This window comes from Hyla sarda, unplaced genomic scaffold (assembly GCF_029499605.1).
Source record: "Hyla sarda isolate aHylSar1 unplaced genomic scaffold, aHylSar1.hap1 scaffold_578, whole genome shotgun sequence".
Taxonomy (NCBI): Eukaryota; Metazoa; Chordata; class Amphibia; order Anura; family Hylidae; genus Hyla; species Hyla sarda.
The window spans coordinates 106,827-130,507 of NW_026610590.1; the positions used below are offsets into that span (position 1 = coordinate 106,827).

At 50.1% G+C, this 23,681-nt stretch overlaps 1 protein-coding gene across 3 annotated transcripts in view; it reads left to right on the forward strand.

Annotated features, from left to right (window-relative positions):
• CNN3 (calponin 3) overlaps window positions 1–23,681 on the forward strand; it is a 136,437-nt gene that overhangs the window by 100,382 nt on the left and 12,374 nt on the right. Inside the window, exon 1 of one of the 3 annotated variants that reach the window (XM_056554137.1) lies at window positions 10,074–10,498. The exons of the other annotated variants lie outside the window; for them this stretch is intronic. Coding sequence (XP_056410112.1) covers window positions 10,442–10,498 — 57 coding nt within the window. The 5' untranslated portion in view covers window positions 10,074–10,441. Of the gene's footprint in view, window positions 1–10,073; window positions 10,499–23,681 lie in introns of those variants that run through there. 3 annotated transcript variants of the gene reach the window in all.

The window sequence follows — 23,681 nt, forward strand, 5'->3', positions numbered from 1 at the left end:
GCGCTGATGTCTGCCATTAACCCCTCAGATGCCATGATCAATACAGATCACGGCATCTGCGGCAGTGCGGCATTTAAAATGCCTGATCTCATGGCTCTGTGAATGGAAATATAAAAGAGTTATGGATTTTAGAAGGCGAGGAGGAAAAAACGCAAAAATAAAATTGGGTGTGTCCTTAAGGTCAAAATGGGCTGTGTCTTTAAGGGGTTAAAGAAACGGTCATCCGGCTAAGGAAAAAAGTGACTTGCTGGAGTAATTCTACATATTGTACTGCACAGTATCACATTGTATCATAGGGTATCACAATGTATCATAGGGTATCACATTGTATTGCACTGTATCACACTTTATCACACTGTATCACATTTTATCACATTGTATCATTGTACAGTACTGTATCACATTGTTTCATAGGGTATCACACTGTATCACAGTACCGCACTGTATCATATTGTACCTTATTGCATTAGGGTGGGTACACACTAAGTTTATCACATACGGGGACCTGAAGATGGCTGGAAGATGGGAAAACCGGGCGCTCCCGCATCCGGACCCGGCCCGTATCTCATTCATTTGAATGAGCCAACCGGAGTCAGATAGTGACTCCGGTCAGCTAATTTTTGCCCCGTATCCAGTGTCGGGCGGGAATAATAACCTGCAGAATCATATGTCTTGGGGGGGGGGGGGGGGGTAATAACCTGAATAACCTGCAACATCACATGTCTTTGGGGGGGGGGGGTTTGTAATAACCTGCAGCTTTATATGTCTTAGGTGGGGTGAAATTGGGAGAGTGTCACTGGTAGAGAAGGATCTGGTGACTTATAGATCATAGACTACAGAACAGCTAAATGTCAGGCAGCTGCTTCAAAGGCCGTAGGATATTGTCCTGTATCAGAAGTGGCCTGGACTGGAGGGACAGGGACATAATACTACCCCTTTTATAAAGCATTGGTACAGTCTATAATACTACCCCTTTATAAGGCATTGGTACAGTCTATAGTCTATAAAACTCCCCCTTTATAAAGCATTGGTATGGCCTCCCCTGGAATATGCTGTTCAGTTTTGGGCATCGGTTCATATAAGGGACGTTGTGGAGCTGGAATGGTACAGAGACTAAACTAATAAGGGGACGGAACATCTTATCTATGAGGGAAGATTAGAAGAATTACATTTGTTTAGTCTTGAGAAGAGATGTTTAAGGGGGGAAAATGATCAACGCATATACAGTCATGGCCGTAAATGTTGGCCCCCCTGAAATGTTTCTAGAAAATGAAGTATTTCCTACAGAAAAGGATTGCAGTAACACATGCTTTGCTCTACACATGTTTATTCCCTTTGTGTGTATTGGAACTAAACCAAAAAAGGAGGAAAAAAACTAATTGGACATAATGTCACCAAACTCCAAAAATGGGCTGGACAAAATCATTGGCCCCTTATAAAATTGTGGAAAAATAAGATTGTTTCAAGCATGTGATGTTCCTTTATACTCACCTTGGGCAAGTAACTGATGTGGACAATATAAAAAAAAAATCACACCTGAAAGCAGATAAAAAGGAGAGAAGTTCACTTATTCTTTGCATTGTGTGTCTGCGTGGACAGCAGAAAGAGAACTGTCTGAGAACTTGAGAACTACAATTGTGGAAAAATATGAACAATCTTAAAGTTACAAGTCCATCTCCAGAGATCTAGATTTGCCTTTGTCCACAGTGCACAACATTATCAAGAAGTTTACAACCCATGGCACTGTAGATAATCTCCCTGGGTGTGGATGGTGAAAGGTGTCAACGCAGGATAGTCCGGATGGTGGATAAGCAGCCCCAAACAAGTTCCATAGATACTCAAGCTGTCCTGCAGGCTAAGGGAGCATCTGTGTCAGCGCAAACTATCCGTCATCATTTAAATGAAATTAAACGCTATGGCAGCAGACCCAGGAGGACCCCACATCTGACACAGAGAATTAAAAAAGCAAGTCTACATTTTACCAAAATTAACTTGAGTAACCAAAATCCTTCTGGGAAAATGTCTTGTGGACAGATGAGACCAAGATAGAGCATTTTGGTAAAGCCCATCATTCTACTGTTTACCAAAAATGGAATGAGGCCTATAAAGAAAAGAACACTCTACGTGCATTATTTAGATATCAGGTGAACCCTCTGGCCAGTAGAGTACCCTGTACACGTGGACAGGTGAGAAATATTAGATACACAACTGTATATATTTAGAACTTGTGGACTGGGACGACAAATAATGTTACAGTCCTATCTTAACTATTTGCATATGTGTGGACTACTTTTACCATATGTGGACTGACTATGTGTGGTACATAATTTTACATTATGAGTTAATCTTTGTACCTGGCGGGAATTTGTCATGGCGGTGAGGTAGGGGCTACGCTTCTCCTGACTGGGTCAAGATACCTCCCATATAGATCGCCATGAATAAATGACACTATACCCTTAAACATCCCTGTACAAACATTATACACATTTTATTACAGTACACCATAACCATTATAATACACCAATATAAGTATTTACTTGTGCAAAGGTAATGAGTAAAAATATATTACTCTAACGGTATATACATATTTTCATTGTACCGCTCCACAGTCCTAGTACATTTTAGAGTTCTTAGTAAAGAATCACGGCTAGAAGCCGGGCACATACACTTACACAATTGGTTACAAATAAACTTCTTGACAAATTCGACAGGCACTCTTCTTAAACGTTGCATAACCTGTGGAGAACAAAAGTACTTCACAAAGAAAGTCAATGATATATATCAGAATTATCACGGGTAGACTTCCCTAACTCGGGAGCTTGCCATCCCAGCTTCGCTGGTCAGACTGCTTCTGAGACATGTAACGTGGTCCATGGGACTATGCCCCCTCTAATGGACTCACTCGGGTGTTCCAGTTCTCCCGGGACAAGGTGGACTCTGTAATGGTGGGGCTTATGGTAACCACCATTTGAACCACAGCAGCTCATGCCACTGGGGGAACAACGGTTGGTCCTTGTTGGTCCGACCAAACCTCCTCTGTGGGAGTAGGCCGAGGCACTTCAGTTTCTTGCCCGCTAGTAAGGCCAAACCTCCTTGACCACAGGAGTAGGCCTGGACACATTCACAGATGACTGTGGTAGATACTTTGGTGTCATGACAGACACTTCTAGCATGTAGACCTCCTCCTCCTGGATGGTACCTCTGACTTTAGGCGGCAGCAACCCAAAGCGATCGGCGTCCCAATCGTCCGATGGGAAGTAGGCAAACGGAATCTGGGTTGGATTCTTCGGCCAGATCACCGCAGTAGCCCACTCTCCTCTCAAGCTCTGTACAGGAGTATTCTCCACGATCTCCCCGCTTTCTAGAGAATGCATGGACGGGGGAAGATAGTCTCTCTGCACTGCCCGATGATTGACCAGAATGGTCTCTCCATGACGACAGTCCATGAGGGAGTCAAACCCCTGCACTTTGTCAAATTTCACCACCGTAACGTGGCGGTGTTCCAAGGGTGGCTCTCCCTCTCGGGATTTGTTCCAATTTTCTGATGTATAGGGCCTCTAATGCTTTGGTGTCCTGTTGCTGCGCCTGTCGCACCTCATATGGCAGCAGCTTTGGCCCATATCTCTCAACTCTCTGTGCCCTCAGTCCCTCTACGATCTCGGCCACCTGAGCCTCTCTTCTAGCCCTCTCGGACTGGGCCGGAAGGACTGGGGGATGGGACTTCCCTGGCAGGGGAAGAAGGTGGTCCCTCATGTATCGGATCAGTCCAGGCTCATCGCCAAACAACCACTTAGGTAATGGTGGTGCCTGGGGACGGGTGACAAACTTCTGGGTTTGGGGGGTTTGCTCTGGGCTAGGGGTAGAAGGAGGGGTAGAGAACATGGCCTCAGCCCGGTGTACTCACTTCTGACTCCTCGGTGTGAATTTCGGTCCAGGACCCCCAGGTCCGGTGGTGAGAGGACAGCCTCACCGGCGATGATGCACTAGAAGATGCTGGCGTTCCCTCCTCTGGGGTTGGTTGCCAGTCTCCATCGTCCTCGGGCAGCGGGACATGGTAGAAGGCCTCTTTGGCCCCGATGGAGATGTGCCATAGACGATCTACCAGCTCCTGAAACATTTGATCCGTGGCCGCGGCAACTTTCCGTGCCTCCAGCTCCATCTTGGGACTCTCTGCACATGTGCTTGCCTGTTCCGCCATGCTGCTCCTCTTATTGACTTCTGGCAAACTCGGAGGTTCCGGCGTCGCTGCTCCTTTTATGCAGGGCTTCGGGAAAATGGCTGCCAGCTGGAAGTGCGTCAGCGGTGCAGTGCTGACCTCTGCTTCCCTGGGAACAAAGGGCGGATCTTCACAGTTCCAATTCGGCATCGATACAACAACATGGTTTCCACGCCCAGGGGCGGGGCGCTGACCAGCGTGGGACATTTTTGCGCGCTTCTCCGGCACATCTTTAACCCTTGCAGGTACAGGCAATACTTGGCAATGTAACATAGTTTCTGATCTGATCTTGCACATGGTTTTCACGACTTCCATCCTGTTCCAAATAGCAGGCAACAAACTTTTCTTCACCACCCCCTCTATTTCACAAGCGCCTCAGGTAAACCACTTTTCATTTGCAAAGTCCCAGTGCTTTCTGGCACAGACTTAAATCGCATCGGCATGCGGTTTGTGCAGACAATATTGGACACAGTTCAGACTAGGGGAGGATTTGTGGCATAAGGCACACACCCGTATCCTTTTCGTATGATGCCAAAAGTTGTGGTAGCGGGGTGTGATGAGGGCAGATGTTGTTACCCTAGGGGCAGATGGCATTAACCCCTTGTATTTGTGATGCCAGGGCGTGGTTTAGCCTATAACCACTCTAAGGTATACCGTTGGATCCTGGACTAGGCACGGGGGCAATAAAGACTCCGACACCAAGTTATGGACAACGGTAACTTTACTGAGGGTAGACAGTTGGTAAAGTCTATACAGTTCAGCCAGGGCCCACGGAGGTGACCAGTGATGCAGAGACCTTAAGGGCTTGCTGGGACTTGTAGTAGGACTGGACAATTGAATGCAGGCCACGCTGACTTGACAGATGACAGGGACTGACTTGACTCATAAAGCTGTGACTTTATCTTACTTGAAATGATGGCGGCTGCAGGACTGAACTTTGAGGTCTCCAACACTCTGGACACACACACTAGGCAACTGCACTGGACCTCAGCAGAATAGCAGAGCTCAAAGAGAGAAGCTCCACCCAGGGCTTATATGGGGAGACTAGCAGGGAGCCCATAGGTCACTCTTGGGGTCACCTGGTCACTGGTACCTCCTGGGTAACAATAACATGACATATCACAAGGTATAACTCTTAAAGCACTCTATCACATAGTACCGCAATGTATCACATAGTACCGCACCGTATCACATAGTACTGCACCGTATCACATAGTACCGCAATGTATCACATAGTACCGCACCGTATCACATAGTACCGCACTGTATCACATAGTACCGCACCATATCACATAGTACCGCACTGTATCACATAGTACCGCACCATATCACATAGTACCGCACCATATCACATAGTACCGCAATGTATCACATAGTACTGCACTGTATCACATAGTACCGCACCGTATCACATAGTACTGCACCGTATCATATAGTACCGCAATGTATCACATAGTACCGCAATGTATCACATAGTACCGCAATGTATCACATAGTACCGCACCGTGTCACATAGCACCGGACTGTATCACATAGTACCGCACCATATCACATAGTATCACACCGTATCACATAGTACTGCACTGTATCACATAGTACCGCACCGTGTCACATAGCACCGGACTGTATCACATAGTACCGCAATGTATCACATAGTACCGCACCGTATCACATAGTACCGCACCGTATCACATAGTACCGCAATGTATCACATAGTACCGCACCGTATCACATAGTACCACACCGTATCACATAGTACTGCACTGTGTCACATAGTACCGCACCGTGTCACATAGCACCGCACTGTATCACATAGTACCGAAATGTATCACATAGTACCGCACCGTATCACATAGCACAGCAATGTATCACATAGTACCGCACCGTATCACATAGCACAGCAATGTATCACATAGTACCGCACCGTATCACATAGTACCGCACCGTATCACATAGTACCGCAATGTATCACATAGTACCGCACCGTATCACATAGTACCACACCGTATCACATAGTACTGCACTGTATCACATAGTACCGCACCGTGTCACATAGCACCGCACTGTATCACATAGTACCGAAAAGTATCACATAGTACCGCATTGTATCGCACTGTATCACATTCTACCGCACTGGTTCACATAGTACCGCACTGTATCACATTCTACCGCAATGTATCACATAGTACCGCACTGTATCACATTCTACCGCACTGGATCACATTTTACCGCACTGGATCACATTCTACCGCACTGGATCACACTGTACCGCACTGGATGACTCTGTGCCGCACTGTATCACATTGTACCGCACTGTATCACATTGTGCCGCATTGGACGACACTGTTCCTCACTGGATCACACTGTGCCGCACTGGATCACACTGTGCAGCACTGGATCACATTCTGCCGCACTGGATCACATTCTGCCGCACTGGATCACATTCTGCCGCACTGGATCACATTCTGCCGCACTGGATCACACTGTGCAGCACTGGATCACATTCTGCCGCACTGTATCACATTCTACCGCACTGGATCACATTCTACCGCACTGGATCACACTGTACCGCACTGGATGACTCTGTGCCGCACTGGATGACACTGTGCCGCACTGTATCACATTGTACCGCACTGTATCACATTGTGCCGCACTGGATGACACTGTGCCGCACTGGATCACACTGTTCCGCACTGGATCACACTGTGCCGCACTGGATCACATTCTGCCGCACTGGATCACATTCTGCCGCACTGGATCACATTCTGCCGCACTGTATCACATTGTACCGCACTGTATCACATTGTGCCGCACTGGACGACACTGTGCCGCACTGGATCACACTGTTCCGCACTGGATCACACTGTGCCGCACTGGATCACATTCTGCCGCACTGGATCACATTCTGCCGCACTGGATCACACTGTGCCGCACTGGATCACATTCTGCCGCACTGGATCACATTCTGCCGCACTGGATCACACTGTGCAGCACTGGATCACACTGTGCCGCACTGGATCACACTGTGCAGCACTGGATCACATTCTGCCGCACTGGATCACACTGTGCCGCACTGGATCACATTCTGCCGCACTGGATCACCCTGTGCCACACTGGATCACATTCTGCCACACTGGATCACACTGTGCAGCACTGGATCACATTCTGACGTACTGGATCACACTGTGCCGCACTGGATCACATTCTGCCGCACTGGATCACACTGGATCACATTCTGCCGCACTGGATCACACTGCAGCACTGGATCACATTCTGCCGCACTGGATCACACTGTGCCGCACTGGATCACATTCTGCCACACTGGATCACACTGTTCCGCACTGGATCACACTGTGCCGCACTGGATCACATTCTGCCGCACTGGATCACATTGTACCGCACTGGATCACATTGTGCCGCACTGGACGACACTGTGCCGCACTGGATCACACTGTTCCGCACTGGATCACACTGTGCCACACTGGATCACACTGTTCCGCACTGGATCACACTGTGCCGCACTGGATCACATTCTGCCGCACTGGATCACATTCTGCCGCACTGGATCACACTGTGCCACACTGGATCACATTCTGCCGCACTGGATCACACTGCAGCACTGGATCACATTCTGCCGCACTGGATCACACTGTGCCGCACTGGATCACATTCTGCCGCACTGGATCACACTGTGCCACACTGGATCACATTCTGCCACACTGGATCACACTGCTGCACTGGATCACATTCTGCCACACTGGATCACATTCTGCCGCACTGGATCACATTCTGCCGCACTGGATCACATTGTACCGCACTGTATCACATTGTGCCGCACTGGACGACACTGTGCCGCACTGGATCACACTGTTCCGCACTGGATCACACTGTGCCGCACTGGATCACATTCTGCCGCACTGGATCACATTCTGCCGCACTGGATCACACTGTGCCACACTGGATCACATTCTGCCGCACTGGATCATATTCTGCCGCACTGGATCACACTGTGCCACACTGGATCACATTCTGCCGCACTGGATCACACTGTGCAGCACTGGATCACATTCTGCCACACTGGATCACACTGTGCCACACTGGATCACATTCTGCCGCACTGGATCACACTGTGCCACACTGGATCACATTCTGCCGCACTGGATCACATTCTGCCACACTGGATCACACTGCTGCACTGGATCACACTGCTGCACTGGATCACATTCTGCCGCACTGGATCACATTCTGCCGCACTGGATCACACTGCTGCACTGGATCACACTGTGCCACACTGGATCACATTCTGCTGCACTGGATCACACTGTGCCGCACTGGATCACATTCTGCCGCACTGGATCACACTGTGCCGCACTGGATCACATTCTGCCACACTGGATCACACTGTGCCGCACTGGATCACACTGTGCCACACTGGATCACACTGTGCGGCACTGGATCACATTCTGCCGCACTGGATCACACTGTGCCACACTGGATCACACTACCGCACTGGATCACATTCTGCCGCACTGGATCACACTGTGCCACACTGGATCACATTCTGCCGCACTGGATCACATTCTGCCACACTGGATCACACTGCTGCACTGGATCACATTCTGCCGCACTGGATCACATTCTGCCACACTGGATCACATTCTGCCGCACTGGATCACACTGGATCACACTGCCGCACTGGATCACATTCTGCTGCACTGGATCACATTCTGCCACACTGGATCACATTCTGCCGCACTGGATCACATTCTGCCACACTGGATCACACTGCTGCACTGGATCACATTCTGCCACACTGGATCACATTGTACCGCACTGTATCACATTGTGCCGCACTGGACAACACTGTGCCGCACTGGATCACACTGTTCCGCACTGTATCACACTGTGCCGCACTGGATCACATTCTGCCGAACTGGATCACATTCTGCCGCACTGGATCACACTGTGCCACACTGGATCACATTCTGCCGCACTGGATCATATTCTGCCGCACTGGATCACACTGTGCCACACTGGATCACATTCTGCCGCACTGGATCACACTGTGCAGCACTGGATCACATTCTGCCGCACTGGATCACACTGTGCCACACTGGATCACATTCTGCCGCACTGGATCACATTCTGCCACACTGGATCACACTGCTGCACTGGATCACATTCTGCCGCACTGGATCACATTCTGCCGCACTGGATCACACTGCTGCACTGGATCACACTGTGCCACACTGGATCACATTCTGCTGCACTGGATCACATTCTGCTGCACTGGATCACACTCTGCCGCACTGGATCACACTGTGCCGCACTGGATCACACTGTGCCGCACTGGATCACATTCTGCCGCACTGGATCACACTGTGCCGCACTGGATCACACTGTGCCACACTGGATCACACTGTGCAGCACTGGATCACATTCTGCCGCACTGGATCACACTGTGCCACACTGGATCACACTGCCGCACTGGATCACATTCTGCCGCACTGGATCACACTGTGCCACACTGGATCACATTCTGCCGCACTGGATCACATTCTGCCACACTGGATCACATTCTGCCACGCTGGATCACATTCTGCCACGCTGGATCACACTGCTGCGCTGGATCACATTCTGCCGCACTGGATCACATTCTGCCGCACTGGATAACATTGTATAAATTCGCTCCGTCAGCCCCGCCCTCTCTCGGCTCCGGCCGCGCAGGGGTTAATGATGTAAAGTATTTTCCAACAAACAATCCACATATCTCTGCGAGGCGTCAGCCAATCAGAAGCCGCTTTCACTTTGTCCCCGCCCTCTATTGGCGGAGGCTCATCTAAATTTCCCGCCCCGTTTCAGGAAGACACTCCCCCTCCATCCCTGGTCGGAGCAGAGACTAGAAGATTCTGAGGAGTCATCGGGAGCGAAGACAACGGGAGATACAGCGGAGATACACAGCTGCGATACAGAGACCAGGAGATACACAGCTGCGATACAGAGACCAGGAGATACACAGCTGCGATACAGAGACCAGGAGATACACAGCTGCGATACAGAGACCAGGAGATACACAGCTGCGATACAGAGACCAGGAGATACACAGCTGCGATACAGAGACCAGGAGATACCAGAAGATACAGCGGGAATAAACTGCAGGGAAACAACTAAGATACACCGGAGATAGCTGAGATACACCGGAGATAGCTGAGATACACCGGAGACATGGCCAACTTCAACCGCGGACCGGCCTACGGGCTCTCCGCTGAGGTCAAGAACAAGGTGAGTCCTATAATGGGGCGGAAGGGGTTGCTCAGAGTTGTTGTTCTCCCTGCCCTTTGTCTTGTTTGGGGGGGTGGTTGTCCTGGGGGTGGTTGTTGTCCTGTACGGTGGAGGCGGTTGTCCTGTACGGTGGAGGCGGTTGTCCTGTACGGTGGGGGCGGTTGTCCTGTACGGTGGGGGCGGTTGTCCTGTACGGTGGAGGCGGTTGTTGTCCTGTACGGTGGAGGCGGTTGTTGTCCTGTACGGTGGAGGCGGTTGTTGTCCTGTACCTTGGGGGAGGTTGTCCTATACCTTGGGGGTGGTTGTCCTGTACAGTGGGGGGTGGTCGTCCTGTACCTTGGGGGCGGTTGTTGTCCTGTACGGCGGGGGCGGTTGTTGTCCTGTACCTTGGGGGCGGTTGTTGTCCTGTACGGCGGGGGCAGTTGTTGTCCTGTACCTTGTGGGCGGTTGTCCTGTACGGTGGGGGCGGTTGTCCTGTACGGTGGGGGCGGTTGTTGTCCTGTACGGTGGAGGCGGTTGTTGTCCTGTACGGTGGAGGCGGTTGTTGTCCTGTACGGTGGAGGCGGTTGTTGTCCTGTACCTTGGGGGAGGTTGTCCTATACCTTGGGGGTGGTTGTCCTGTACAGTGGGGGGTGGTCGTCCTGTACCTTGGGGGCGGTTGTTGTCCTGTACGGCGGGGGCGGTTGTTGTCCTGTACGGCGGGGGCGGTTGTTGTCCTGTACGGCGGGGGCGGTTGTCCTGTATGGTGGGGGCGGTTGTCCTGTACGGTGGGGGCGGTTGTCCTGTACGGTGGAGGCGGTTGTTGTCCTGTACGGTGGAGGCGGTTGTTGTCCTGTACGGTGGAGGCGGTTGTTGTCCTGTACGGTGGAGGCGGTTGTTGTCCTGTACCTTGGGGGTGGTTGTTGTCCTGTACGGCGGGGGCGGTTGTTGTCCTGTACCTTGGGGGTGGTTGTCCTGTACGGTGTGGGTGGTCGTCCTATACAGTGGGGGCGGTTGTCCTGGGGGTGTTTGTTGTCCTGTACGGTGGGGGTGGTTGTTGTCCTGTACGGTGGGGGTGGTTGTTTTCCTGTACGGTGGGGGCGGTTGTCCTGTACGGTGGAGGCGGTTGTCCTGTACGGTGGAGGCGGTTGTCCTGTACGGTGGGGGCGGTTGTCCTGTACGGTGGGGGCGGTTGTCCTGTACGGTGGAGGCGGTTGTTGTCCTGTACGGTGGGGGCGGTTGTTGTCCTGTACGGTGGAGGCGGTTGTTGTCCTGTACCTTGGGGGAGGTTGTCCTATACCTTGGGGGTGGTTGTCCTGTACAGTGGGGGGTGGTCGTCCTGTACCTTGGGGGCGGTTGTTGTCCTGTACGGCGGGGGCGGTTGTTGTCCTGTACCTTGGGGGCGGTTGTTGTCCTGTACGGCGGGGGCAGTTGTTGTCCTGTACCTTGTGGGCGGTTGTCCTGTATGGTGGGGGCGGTTGTCCTGTACGGTGGGGGCGGTTGTCCTGTACGGTGGGGGCGGTTGTCCTGTACGGTGGAGGCGGTTGTTGTCCTGTACGGTGGAGGCGGTTGTTGTCCTGTACCTTGGGGGAGGTTGTCCTATACCTTGGGGGTGGTTGTCCTGTACAGTGGGGGGTGGTCGTCCTGTACCTTGGGGGCGGTTGTTGTCCTGTACGGCGGGGGCGGTTGTTGTCCTGTACGGCGGGGGCGGTTGTTGTCCTGTACGGCGGGGGCGGTTGTTGTCCTGTACCTTGGGGGCGGTTGTCCTGTATGGTGGGGGCGGTTGTCCTGTACGGTGGAGGCGGTTGTTGTCCTGTACGGTGGAGGCGGTTGTTGTCCTGTACGGTGGAGGCGGTTGTTGTCCTGTACGGTGGAGGCGGTTGTTGTCCTGTACCTTGGGGGTGGTTGTTGTCCTGTACGGCGGGGGCGGTTGTTGTCCTGTACCTTGGGGGTGGTTGTCCTGTACGGTGTGGGTGGTCGTCCTATACAGTGGGGGCGGTTGTCCTGGGGGTGTTTGTTGTCCTGTACGGTGGGGGTGGTTGTTGTCCTGTACGGTGGGGGTGGTTGTTGTCCTGTACGGTGGGGGTGGTTGTTGTCCTGTACGGTGGGGGTGGTCGTCCTGTACGGTGGGGGTGGTCGTCCTGTACAGTGGGGGTGGTTGTCCTGGGGGTGGTTGTTGTCCTGTACGGTGGGGGTGGTCGTCCTGTACGGTGGGGGTGGTCGTCCTGTACAGTGGGGGCGGTTGTCCTGGGGGTGTTTGTTGTCCTGTACCTTGGGGGTGTTTTTGTTCTGTATGGTGGGGGTGGTCTCTATCAAAAACAGGCCAGATGTGTTGATGATGGAGTCATATATCGTTACTATGTATTTGTGGACTTTGTCCGGTCACATGGCATTACACATTACATTTTGCATGTGGTGATTGTGGAGGTGACAAGAGGCGCCGCTGATCTCCCCTGTAGAAATCTGTGTATTGTCCTCGGGAGGAGGATGGTGGCTATTGTTATGCTGATCTCTATGAATCGGGGTGGGGTGGGCCCAGGTGGTTCTTCTCTCTCTCTGTGTGGGAGCCTGTAGTCACCAGCACTCTCTCTGTGGGGGCCTGTAGTCACCAGCACTCTCTCTGTGGGGGCCTGTAGTCACCAGCGCTCTCTCTGTGGGGGCCTGTGGTGGTTTGCGCTCTCGCTCTTTGTGGTGGTCTGCGCTCTCTCTGTGGGGGCCTGTGGTGGTTTGTGCTCTCTACTCGCTCTGTGGGGGCCCGTGGTGGTCTGCGCTCTCTGTGGGGGCCTGTGGTGGTCTCTACTTTCTCTGTGGTAGTCTCTACTCTCTCTGTGGTGGTCTGGGCTCTCTGTGGTGGTCTCTACTCTCTCTGTGGTGGTCTGCGCTCTCTGTGGGGGCTTCTGGTGGTCTGTGCTCTCTTCTCACTCTGTGGGGGCTTGTGATGGTCTGTGCTCTCTTCTCACTCTGTGGGGGCTTGTGGTGGTTTGCGCTCTCGCTCTTTGTGGTGGTCTGCGCTCTCTCTGTGGGGGCCTGTGGTGGTTTGCGCTCTCGCTCTTTGTGGTGGTCTGCGCTCTCTCTGTGGGGGCCTGTGGTGGTTTGTGCTCTCGCTCTTTGTGGTGGTCTGCGCTCTCTCTGTGGGGGCCTGTGGTGGTTTGTGCTCTCTACTCGCTCTGTGGGGGCCCGTGGTGGTCTGCGCTCTCTGTGGGGGCCTGTGGTGGTCTCTACTTTCTCTGTGGTAGTCTCTACTCTCTCTGTGGTGGTCTGGGCTCTCTGTGGTGGTCTCTACTCTCTCTGTGGTGGTCTGCGCTCTCTGTGGGGGCTTCTGGTGGTCTGTGCTCTCTTCTCACTCTGTGGGGGCTTGTGATGGTCTGTGCTCTCTTCTCACTCTGTGGGGGCTTGTGGTGGTTTGCGCTCTCGCTCTTTGTGGTGGTCTGCGCTCTCTCTGTGGGGGCCTGTGGTGGTTTGCGCTCTCGCTCTTTGTGGTGGTCTGCGCTCTCTCTGTGGGGGCCTGTGGTGGTTTGTGCTCTCGCTCTTTGTGGTGGTCTGCGCTCTCTCTGTGGGGGCCTGTGGTGGTTTGTGCTCTCTACTCGCTCTGTGGGGGCCCGTGGTGGTCTGCGCTCTCTGTGGGGGCCTGTGGTGGTTTGCGCTCTCGCTCTTTGTGGTGGTCTGCGCTCTCTCTGTGGGGGCCTGTGGTGGTTTGTGCTCTCTACTCGCTCTGTGGGGGCCCGTGGTGGTCTGCGCTCTCTGTGGGGGCCTGTGGTGGTCTCTACTTTCTCTGTGGTAGTCTCTACTCTCTCTGTGGTGGTCTGCGCTCTCTGTGGTGGTCTCTACTCTCTCTGTGGTGGTCTGCGCTCTCTGTGGGGGCTTCTGGTGGTCTGTGCTCTCTTCTCACTCTGTGGGGGCTTGTGGTGGTCTGTGCTCTCTTCTCACTCTGTGGGGGCTTGTGGTGGTCTGCGTTCTTCTCACTCTGTGGGGGCCCGTGGTGGTCTGCGCTCTCTCTCTCTGTGGGGGCCAGTGGTGGTCTGCGCTCTGTGGTGCCCCGTTACTCTGTAATGTCATCAGGACATAAAGCTCCTGGCACCCCAATCTGTCAGGTGACCGCGGCCCTTGATCTATAGATAACGTATACACCGGGATCAGTGTAACCCTTCAGTGTCCAGGTCACAGCATTTCCATGTAGCAGAGCCCGTTTATATCATGTTGAGGTCCGGGGGTGTTTCCTGCTTGTTACCCCCATCATCCTGATCAATCATACCTATCCTCCTCATCAATCACCTCCATCATCCTCCTCATCCATAGTCTAGGAAATTTCAGGGGGAATCCTACTCCTCCCCCGTCCCTTCCCCCCCCCGCACATTCCTGGGGCATTACCTCATGGCTTCTGGGTAGTGGAGCCGTCCCACGCCGCGGCCCCGCACACTGATCCCATTGTCTCCTCAGCCAGAAGCACAAAGACGCTGCCGGCTTCACATCCCCAGAACAGAGGCAACTTCCCTGGATCCATCCGATCTCCTGCGTGTGATCATGTGATCCAACTAGAGGGGGGGGGGGGCATTGGTTCACAGAAATCATCAATTGGGGAATCCAATCTGGTACAATGTGGAGGTGTTGCTCCTGGCAACCAATCAGGTGGCACCTTTCATTCTTATAGGCATCTGGTGGTCACCTGATCAGTTGCCGTGCGTGAAAACAGTAATTGGTCTTCATTTTGCTTTAATCCCCTCAGTTATATCTGTATTTACACTAAGCCACCATCTCTGTTCCCCGCATCACGTACTGTACAGATCATTCTGGAGCGGTCTCCTTATCTGCAGGAACGTCTGTCCTCTCAGGGTCAGGTACTTTCCCTCATGACGTCTCTGTCCTCTCAGGGTTGGATCCTTTCCCTTGTGCCGTCTCTGTCCTCTAGGGGTCATGGTTCTTTCCCTGAAGATGTCTCTGTCCTCTTGGGGTCAGGTACTTTCCCTGAAGATGTGTCTGTCCTCTCAGGGTCAGGTACTTACCCCCTGATGACCTCTCTGTCCTTTTAGGGTTTGATCCTTTACCTTGTGCCGTCTCTGTCCTCTTGGGGTCAGGTACTTTCCCTGAAGATGTGTCGGTCCTCTCAGGGTCAGGTACTTACCCCCTGATGACCTCTCTGTCCTTTTAGGGTTTGATCCTTTACCTTGTGCCATCTCTGTCCTCTTGGGGTCAGATACTTTCCCTGAAGATGTCTCTGTCCTCTTGGGGTAAGGTCCTTTCTCTTGTGATGCCTCTTTCCTCTCTGGGCAGGTACCTTCTCTGAAAAACCAGTAGACCACCAGATGTGGTCCAATAATACCCTAAGGTTCCCAACCATCAAATATTTACAGGACTTTATTAATAGGGTCCAACTGAAATAATTATAACTGGTGCACTTAGTGTCCAAAAATAAAGATGAAAAACACACATTTAAAAACAGTGTGCGATTAACCATCTGATTTTTAGATGATATGGGCTCTAATGGCTCCATTAGAAATGGTCAGATAGTGGGGAGCATTTTGGTAACAGTGCTCCTGGTCCACTGTTGAGGGGGGGGGGTGATGATGAGGTTTGGAGGATGATGCTGGTGATTTGGGGGAGGGGTGATCAAGTTTGGAGGAGGATGCTGGTGATCTGGGGGGGTGAGGTTTGGAGGAGGATGCTGGTCATCTGGGGGGGGGGGGGTGATGAGGTTTGGAGGAGGATGCTGGTCATCTGGGGGGGGGGGGTGATGAGGTTTGGAGGAGGATGCTGGTCATCTCAGGGGGTTGATGAGGTTTGGAGGATGGTGCTGATGATCTGGGGGGGGGGGTTGAGGTTTGGAGGATGATGCTGATAACGATTACAGTGATCTCCGGTTTTTGAGGGAGAATATTCTGTAGATGTAAGTGGTGTCTCCTCTGTATTGGGGTTCTCTGTGGATCTTGGTGTCATCATAGATTGCAGGCATCCATGATGTCCATGTCATTGACCCAACCAGAATCGTCTGCCCTTTGTGGGAGCTGGAGCCCTTATGATGTCAGTGTTTCCTGTTCTGGTTTTACCATCTCCTATTTCCCTCTCCCAGTTTTTGGTGTCGCATGTAATATGAGCTGCTGTGCACTCAGTAATTCCTTTACCTCTCTAGGTGGTTGGATCACTCTAAAAAAAAAAAAAACAGTGAAGAACCATCTTCAGATTTCTAGGTGCACTTCCAGCCTCCGCTTCTCTTCTCCTCTGCAGACCCCAGCGGGCATACAGAACGGGACATCCAGGGCAGGCACATATTTCTCTGGACCAGTTTGTGGACGCACTGGAAACTGATTTAAGCCTTTGCAGTGCAAGAAATCCAAAACAAAAATTTGTTTGACCCAGGTTTTGTTGTACATTTCCAATGTAGGATACAAATCAAATATCTCCATCAAATCTGCAGTGTGTCAAGGACGTGTTATTGGTAGGATGGATGAGGTGTAGAGTAGAGGTCTCCTGGTGTGCGTGGCGGAGTCTATTTGTTCACGTATCCTCGGGGTGTTCAGGAAAATGTTCTTTCCGTTTACTGCACATCCATAGATGGAACCAAAGAAACCGGTTCAGCAGTGGAAACCTAAAAACTCCATGTGATCTGCGCTGTAAGGTTTCCAGGAGGTGAGATCAGCGTCACTGGTGGCATCCACTGCTCACACTGTACACCCTGAGGGACAAAGACTGGTGTGAATTATCAACTTGTTTAAAGCACAAATGTTGTGGAGAAGGGGCGGCTATGCGACAATTGTATCAAATTTCGCACAGACTTTTTTAATACAATTGTCGCATAGAGCTATATTGATATAGGCCAAGGCTGACCTGCCCTGTGAAAACGTCTAAATCTGGCCCCATGCAACTTTTTTGCGACATTTCACAAAAAGTCACACATGATAAATTAGTGTCCACTGCACAAAGTGCTCTAAATAAGATCATTTTATGATCAGGAAACTTAAACCATCCAAATAAAGTGTTGCAGAAAGTCAAATGGGGCCAATCTGTGACTTTTCCTTTAAATGGGCACTGTCACCAACTTTATTTTTTTATATTTTTGTAGTACTTATGTACTACAACATATCTCTAATATGCTTTTATTATTTTTTTTTTCATTAAAAAGTTTTAATTTACATTTAAAAACCGGCCACTGAAAAGGGACTGATTTTGGAGTGGCAATCAGTCCTTTTACAGTTAGGGTGCACTCACTCCCTGCCTGTCAATCAGACAGGCGGGAGCGAGCGCATTGGCTCCCCGGCCACTGGCTGGGAGGCCACTCCTCCCGCACATCGCCGCTGCCCCTGCACGCCCGCTGCCGGACTCTGCAGTAACTGCAAGTGTAATGAGCAAACGGGGTATGCGGGGCGAGGGGGGGGGGGCTGAACGGGCTAGTGCCGTAGCGGGGGGGGGGGGGGGGTAAACGGGCTAGCAAAACAAAAAAAATAGGATGGTGGGAGCTACCCTTTAACAAATTGAGATGAAAAAAGCACTCTACCATCAGAGGAACTGACGGAGCCACAGGGCAGGGTCCCCCGAGGGATGCGGGAGGCGGTGAGGATCATGAGGGGTGATGGGGGTGAGGTTGTGGTGATAATAGTGGATGATGTGGTAGCGTTTATGGGGGGGCGGTGATGACGGGGGCGGGGAGTATGGGCTTATCTCATCGAAGACCCCCCCCCCCCCCCAAAGTCAGTTTCCAGGAAGTGATAGATGGTCAGTCGGTCATTCACCACGACAGCTCCTGCAGAATTCTTTCACGTTGGGAGTAGTTGTACTGGGGCCGATGTTTTCCTCTCTGGTCGAGTTCTTCTCGGTGACGTTACATTCTCCTGGGAACTTGTCTTTCTTGTTTTGCTCTTTGTGCATCTTGTATTATTTTCTTTCTGAACATTTCACCTGGATTCCTTAGATCATTGTGGTTCCTCTTCCTTGATCTGCTGGTCTGTACCAGCCAGTAATGGGGATCTCCAAAGTCAATGAGCTGCCGTTTGGGGTCATAAATAAGTTTGTGGGTTGTGGTCTGTGACAGCACCAAACACCAAGCTCCAGAACTTCCATTGGTGGCCCCCAACAGTGACTATCCTTTCCTGCAGCGCACTTTTCTTTGGCCCCTAACAATGACTACCCCCTCCTGCAGTTCACCTCCCGGGGCCCCCAACAGGGACTACCTCCTCCTGCAGTCCACCTCTCTGGGGCCCCCAACAGGGACTACCCCCTCCTGCAGTCCACCTCCCTGGGGCCCCCAACAGTGACTACCTCCTCCGATTCTCTTCCTCTTTTGTGCTTTTTTTTTGCCCTGTATATAAATTGCCTGTGATCAATAACATGAGAATTTTCATGACGATGGATTTGCATTTGCTCTCAGTGCAGAGAAGCACAACCCCCAACATCCTCCTGTGTGGCCCCGGGGAGCTGGAACATTATCGTAGGAGGTATTCTCCTATAAAGCAGAAAGTGTTCATGTGACCTGCTGCTACAACTTGTATGTCTTATCGAGAAAAGTGTAAAACGGAAAAAGAACAATAAAAACCTGGATAGCACAAGACAACATGCAAACCAATGAAAAAGGACAAGATCAGACTTACCTGTGATGGATGACAGATGAGCCCCACCCTCTGTGTCACATGACTCTCATCAGCCTATGAAAGAGTCTCATTCCCTGTTCCTTATTCACAATGATAAAGGCAGAGAGCTATCTGATCAGAAATGTGGTTATCACCGTGGATAAGACATCTACAGGACATCCCGGCCTCAACAGATCCAAATGATATCTAGAAGTTTCTTCTCATGGAAGGGTCCAGAACCTTCCAGGACATGGTGGAGAGAGGAGCTGAGAGGACCATATTGAAGATACAACATTCAGAATTTAAGGCTGAGTTTGAGACATCTGAAATGATGGTCCTGTACCATGTGCTGCAAACTAAGGAAGACAACCCTATGACTCCACTGTCTAAAGGAAGATGGAAAAACGTTACATAGACAACAAACAATCCTCTCCCTTCACACCCCACATCACTGGTCATTGTGAGCCCTAATCTCATCCTCTCTCTCCACACCCACCATCTCTAGTAATTGTGAGACCTAATCCCATCCTCTCCCTCCACACCCACCATCTCTGGTCATTGTGAGCCCTAATCCCATCCTCTCCATCCACACCCCACATCGATGGTCATTGTGAGCCCTAATCCCATCCTCTCCCTTCCCATTCCACATCTAGGATCTTTGTGAGCCCTAATCCCATCCTCTCCCTCCACACCCCACATCATGGGTCATTGTGAGCCCTAATCCCATCTTTTCCCTTATGACTATACCTGTCTGAGGTTTTAGAATATTCTGAGATTTATAGTCATAACTTGCTGTGTACTGAATGTAGACCATTGTACGTGGAGCCGCACAGGCCGCTGTGTGCGATCTGAAGTGCAGCAGATTTTTCCATATTGTTCTTCTGCTGCCTGGAGCTCATTTTGCTCTCATAGAAGGAGGGGCCTGACAGTTCCAATCAGACGTCCTGCAGCTTCTCCTCATCTCTCTGCCGACACCATCTCCATCACTTTCCATTTTAGTTACCAGTTTTTCAGGCCTCGTAATCTGCGGCCTCGGGGCTTTAGTCTCTGCTGACTGTCTTTAGCCGATGATCTTCACCTTCACAACCCTCAGCTGATCCCTGATAATTCGTGGAGACGAGCAGCATATATGTGAATGTTATACGTAAGGAAACTGATAGAAATGAGCAGAATATAGTGAGATCTACAGTTCATTTCGGGGAGTTGTTCACATCCTCACGTTGGTTTGCGGTTTCACTATGGAACGTCTGTTTGAGATCCTAAAATAAGCTAAACATATGGAGGAAACACAAGCTGGATATTTGATATCATCATTTCTTAGGGTGGGGACTGAAAATTCCAGATTTTCTGACACCTGGTGTTGTCTTAAAGGATGGTTGGAATTGTTTGGATTTGTCTCTGCAATGGAGAATCATCGGGACAGGCAGGACTAGAGAGTGATGGGTAGGTGAAGGCTTGATTGTCATTTAGGGGAGGGGATGTCTTGCTTTAAGACCAGTTCTAGAACCATTGCCAGGTTTTCCATAGTGTTATGGATTTCATGTGTCGTGTGTTGGAGGCAGATATGGATATATTACAGGGGACTCTACCTTCTGAAGGAGGCTACTTTGCATACTGTAAAGAGTTGTCTTTCTATAGGTGGTACCATCCCTATAAGTCAGTGCTTCACCTACCTTCTAAAAGAGCCTTCAAATCTGAATCTCCCCTGAAGGACCAGTCACCAGCCATAGATTGGCGTTTCAGAGAGCCTGCTTTCGCCCTTCTGGAGGAGATCATTGTCTGGCTTATAAGACTCTACAGCACCTGGATTTCACCCCGAGGAAGGACATAATCCCCTAAAACCTGGATTCTTCATACTCTCACTAAATGGCCTTCAAAATGGATTTGCCTCTTGTTGCAGTAAGGCCTACTGTACCCTCGGATCTTGCCAAGAGGCTAGGAGAGACTGAAGCCAAGTTACTTTTGTGTCTCGGGAGTGGTGACTCAGTGAGCCTATCCTCCCAGTGAGTTTTGGCACTTCAGAGTTGACTCACTGGCACCAACCTGTACACTTTTGGGATTCACCTCTTGAGTCCTGGCCTTCTGGCTAGGATCAGAGAAATTTTTATAGATCCGGCCGGATGACTGGGCAGTAATTCACTGCATCATCCACTTATTTGTATGTCCCTTTTTTCACTATGCCACGTTTGTCGTGTTTATGTTCACTAGGATGGTCAGGGTGCAGTGGCCCTTCTGGGTGTCTAGGGCAAGTGTGTGTGGCCTTCTGGTTCCTCACCTCCCTGCAACTCTGGGCATTTCTGCTTTGGCTGAGATGCTATCAGTATACCGCTCTCTGGCTGACCTCTAGGTTGATGCCAGGAGCACTTGCAGTCCCTTCGTAGCTTTGGCTAAAAAAAAAGACATTCAATGGGAAAGGGTAGGTTTGTTGGGGGGCCTCTCTCCTTTCAAAGTAGGACTTACAAACGACCGCATTTTTTTTTTTTTTTTTTTTGGTGTGACACATTTGCACTTTTTTTCTTGCACTTGGGTGATAGCACGTGCCTCGGCTCTTTAAAGACATTTCTGGTTGTTTGGTATTCTTCTACCAGAGCATAAAAGGCCTATCGTTTTTCCGTGCCTTGTTTATCACCTGTATATGCCTGTTTGGGTGGAAAGGGTTTCCTGACCATCAGGTGCTGGATTATAGGACTTTTAATGATTGTAATGTGAGGATCCGTAATCTACAGTGTTTTTCTGCATCATTGTTACTCTTGAGTATTACTCCACTACCACCACGCACACTCCAGCAGCGATGTTGAAGCAAGAGAATTCACATCCGTAACTAGGAAAATTCTAATTCCTTTAGATAAAAGGCCTAACGCTGTTTCCTTTTACCTTTATTCTTCTTGGTTTTGTCCTGTAGAGGAGTGTCTGGCACAGTGTGTGGGGTCTCTAGTTTGTCATTAGATTTCACTTTAATCACTGAAATGCTACAAACCACAAACCTATAAGGCCAGAGGTGAGAACTAGAGATGAGCGAACTTTTCAAAAACTCGATTCGGCCGATTCGCCGAATTTTCCGAAAAAGTTCGCTTCAATCCGAATTTTTTCGCGGCGGATCTATATTAACCCCTTAAGGACTCAGCCCATTTTGGCCTTAAGGACTCAGACAATTTAATTTTTACGTTTTCATTTTTTCCTCCTCGCCGTCTAAAAATCATAACTCTTTTTTATATTTTCATCCACAGACTAGTATGAGGGCTTGTTTTTTGCGCGACCAGTTGTCCTTTGTAATGACATAACTCATTATATCATAAAATGTATGGCGCAACCAAAAAACACTATTTTTGTGGGGAAATTAAAAAGAAAAATGCAATTTTGCTAATTTTGGAAGGTTTCGTTTTCACGCCGTACAATTTACGGTAAAAATAATGTGTGTTCTTTATTCTGAGGTTCAGTACGATTAAAATGATACCCATTATTACATACTTTTCTATTATTGTTGCGCTCAAAAAAAATCACAAACTTTTTAACCAAATTAGTATGTTTATAATCCCTTTATTTTGATGACCTCTAACTTTTTTATTTTTCCATATAAGCGGTGGTATGAGGGCTCATTTTTTGCGCAATGATCTGTACTTTTTTTTATGCCACATTTGCATATAAAAAACTTTTAATACATTTTTATTTATTTTTTTATAAAATGTATTAAAAAAGTAGCAATTTAGGACTTTTTTTTTTTTACGTTCACGTCGTTCACCGTACGGGATCATTAACATTTTATTTTAATATTTACGCACGCGGCGATACCAAATATGTCTATTAAATTTATTTTTTACGCTTTTATTGGGGAGGGGATGTTTCACTTTTTTTTTTTTACTTTTACTTTTAAATTTTTTTACATTTTTTTTTTACACTTGAATAGTCCCCATAGGGGACTATTCATAGCAATATCATGATTGCTAATACTGATCTGTTCTATGATCTGTCTGCTCGATCTCAGACCAGAGCAGAAGACGCTGCGAGACGGAAGGAGGAAGGTGAGGGGACCTCCGTGCGGCGTTCTGAATGATCGGATCCCCGCAGCAGCGCTGCGGGCGATCCGATCATTCATTGAAATCGCGCACTGCCGCAGATGCCGGGATCTGTATTGATCCCGACACCCGAGGGGTTAATGGCGGACGCCCGCGAGATCGCGGGCGTCGGCCATTGCCGGCGGGTCCCTGGCTGCGATCAGCAGACGGGATCAGCCGCGCATGACACGGGCATCGCTCCGATGCCCGCGGTTATGCACAGGACATAAATGTACGTCCTGGTGCGTTAAGTACCACTGCACCAGGACGTACATTTACGTCCTGCGTCCTTAAGGGGTTAAAAAAGGCTTATTTCTAGCCTACATACAGCCTCTATAGGGGTATAGAACACTTTGCTGTGTTCTAAAACGCATATGGAGTGTGCTGGGGTAGTGAAATAATACTGTTATTCAGAATAACATGCAGATTACCGGCATCACTTTTCGAATCACTGCTGCACAGCAGCACAATGACAGAGCCTGGTGGTGGCATCAGTGTCAGGAGAACATATAGTGACTGAATGACATAGCGTGGAGGTGTTGGTAGCATGAGGACACCATATAGTGGCTGAATGACACAGCTTGGATGAGGCTGAAG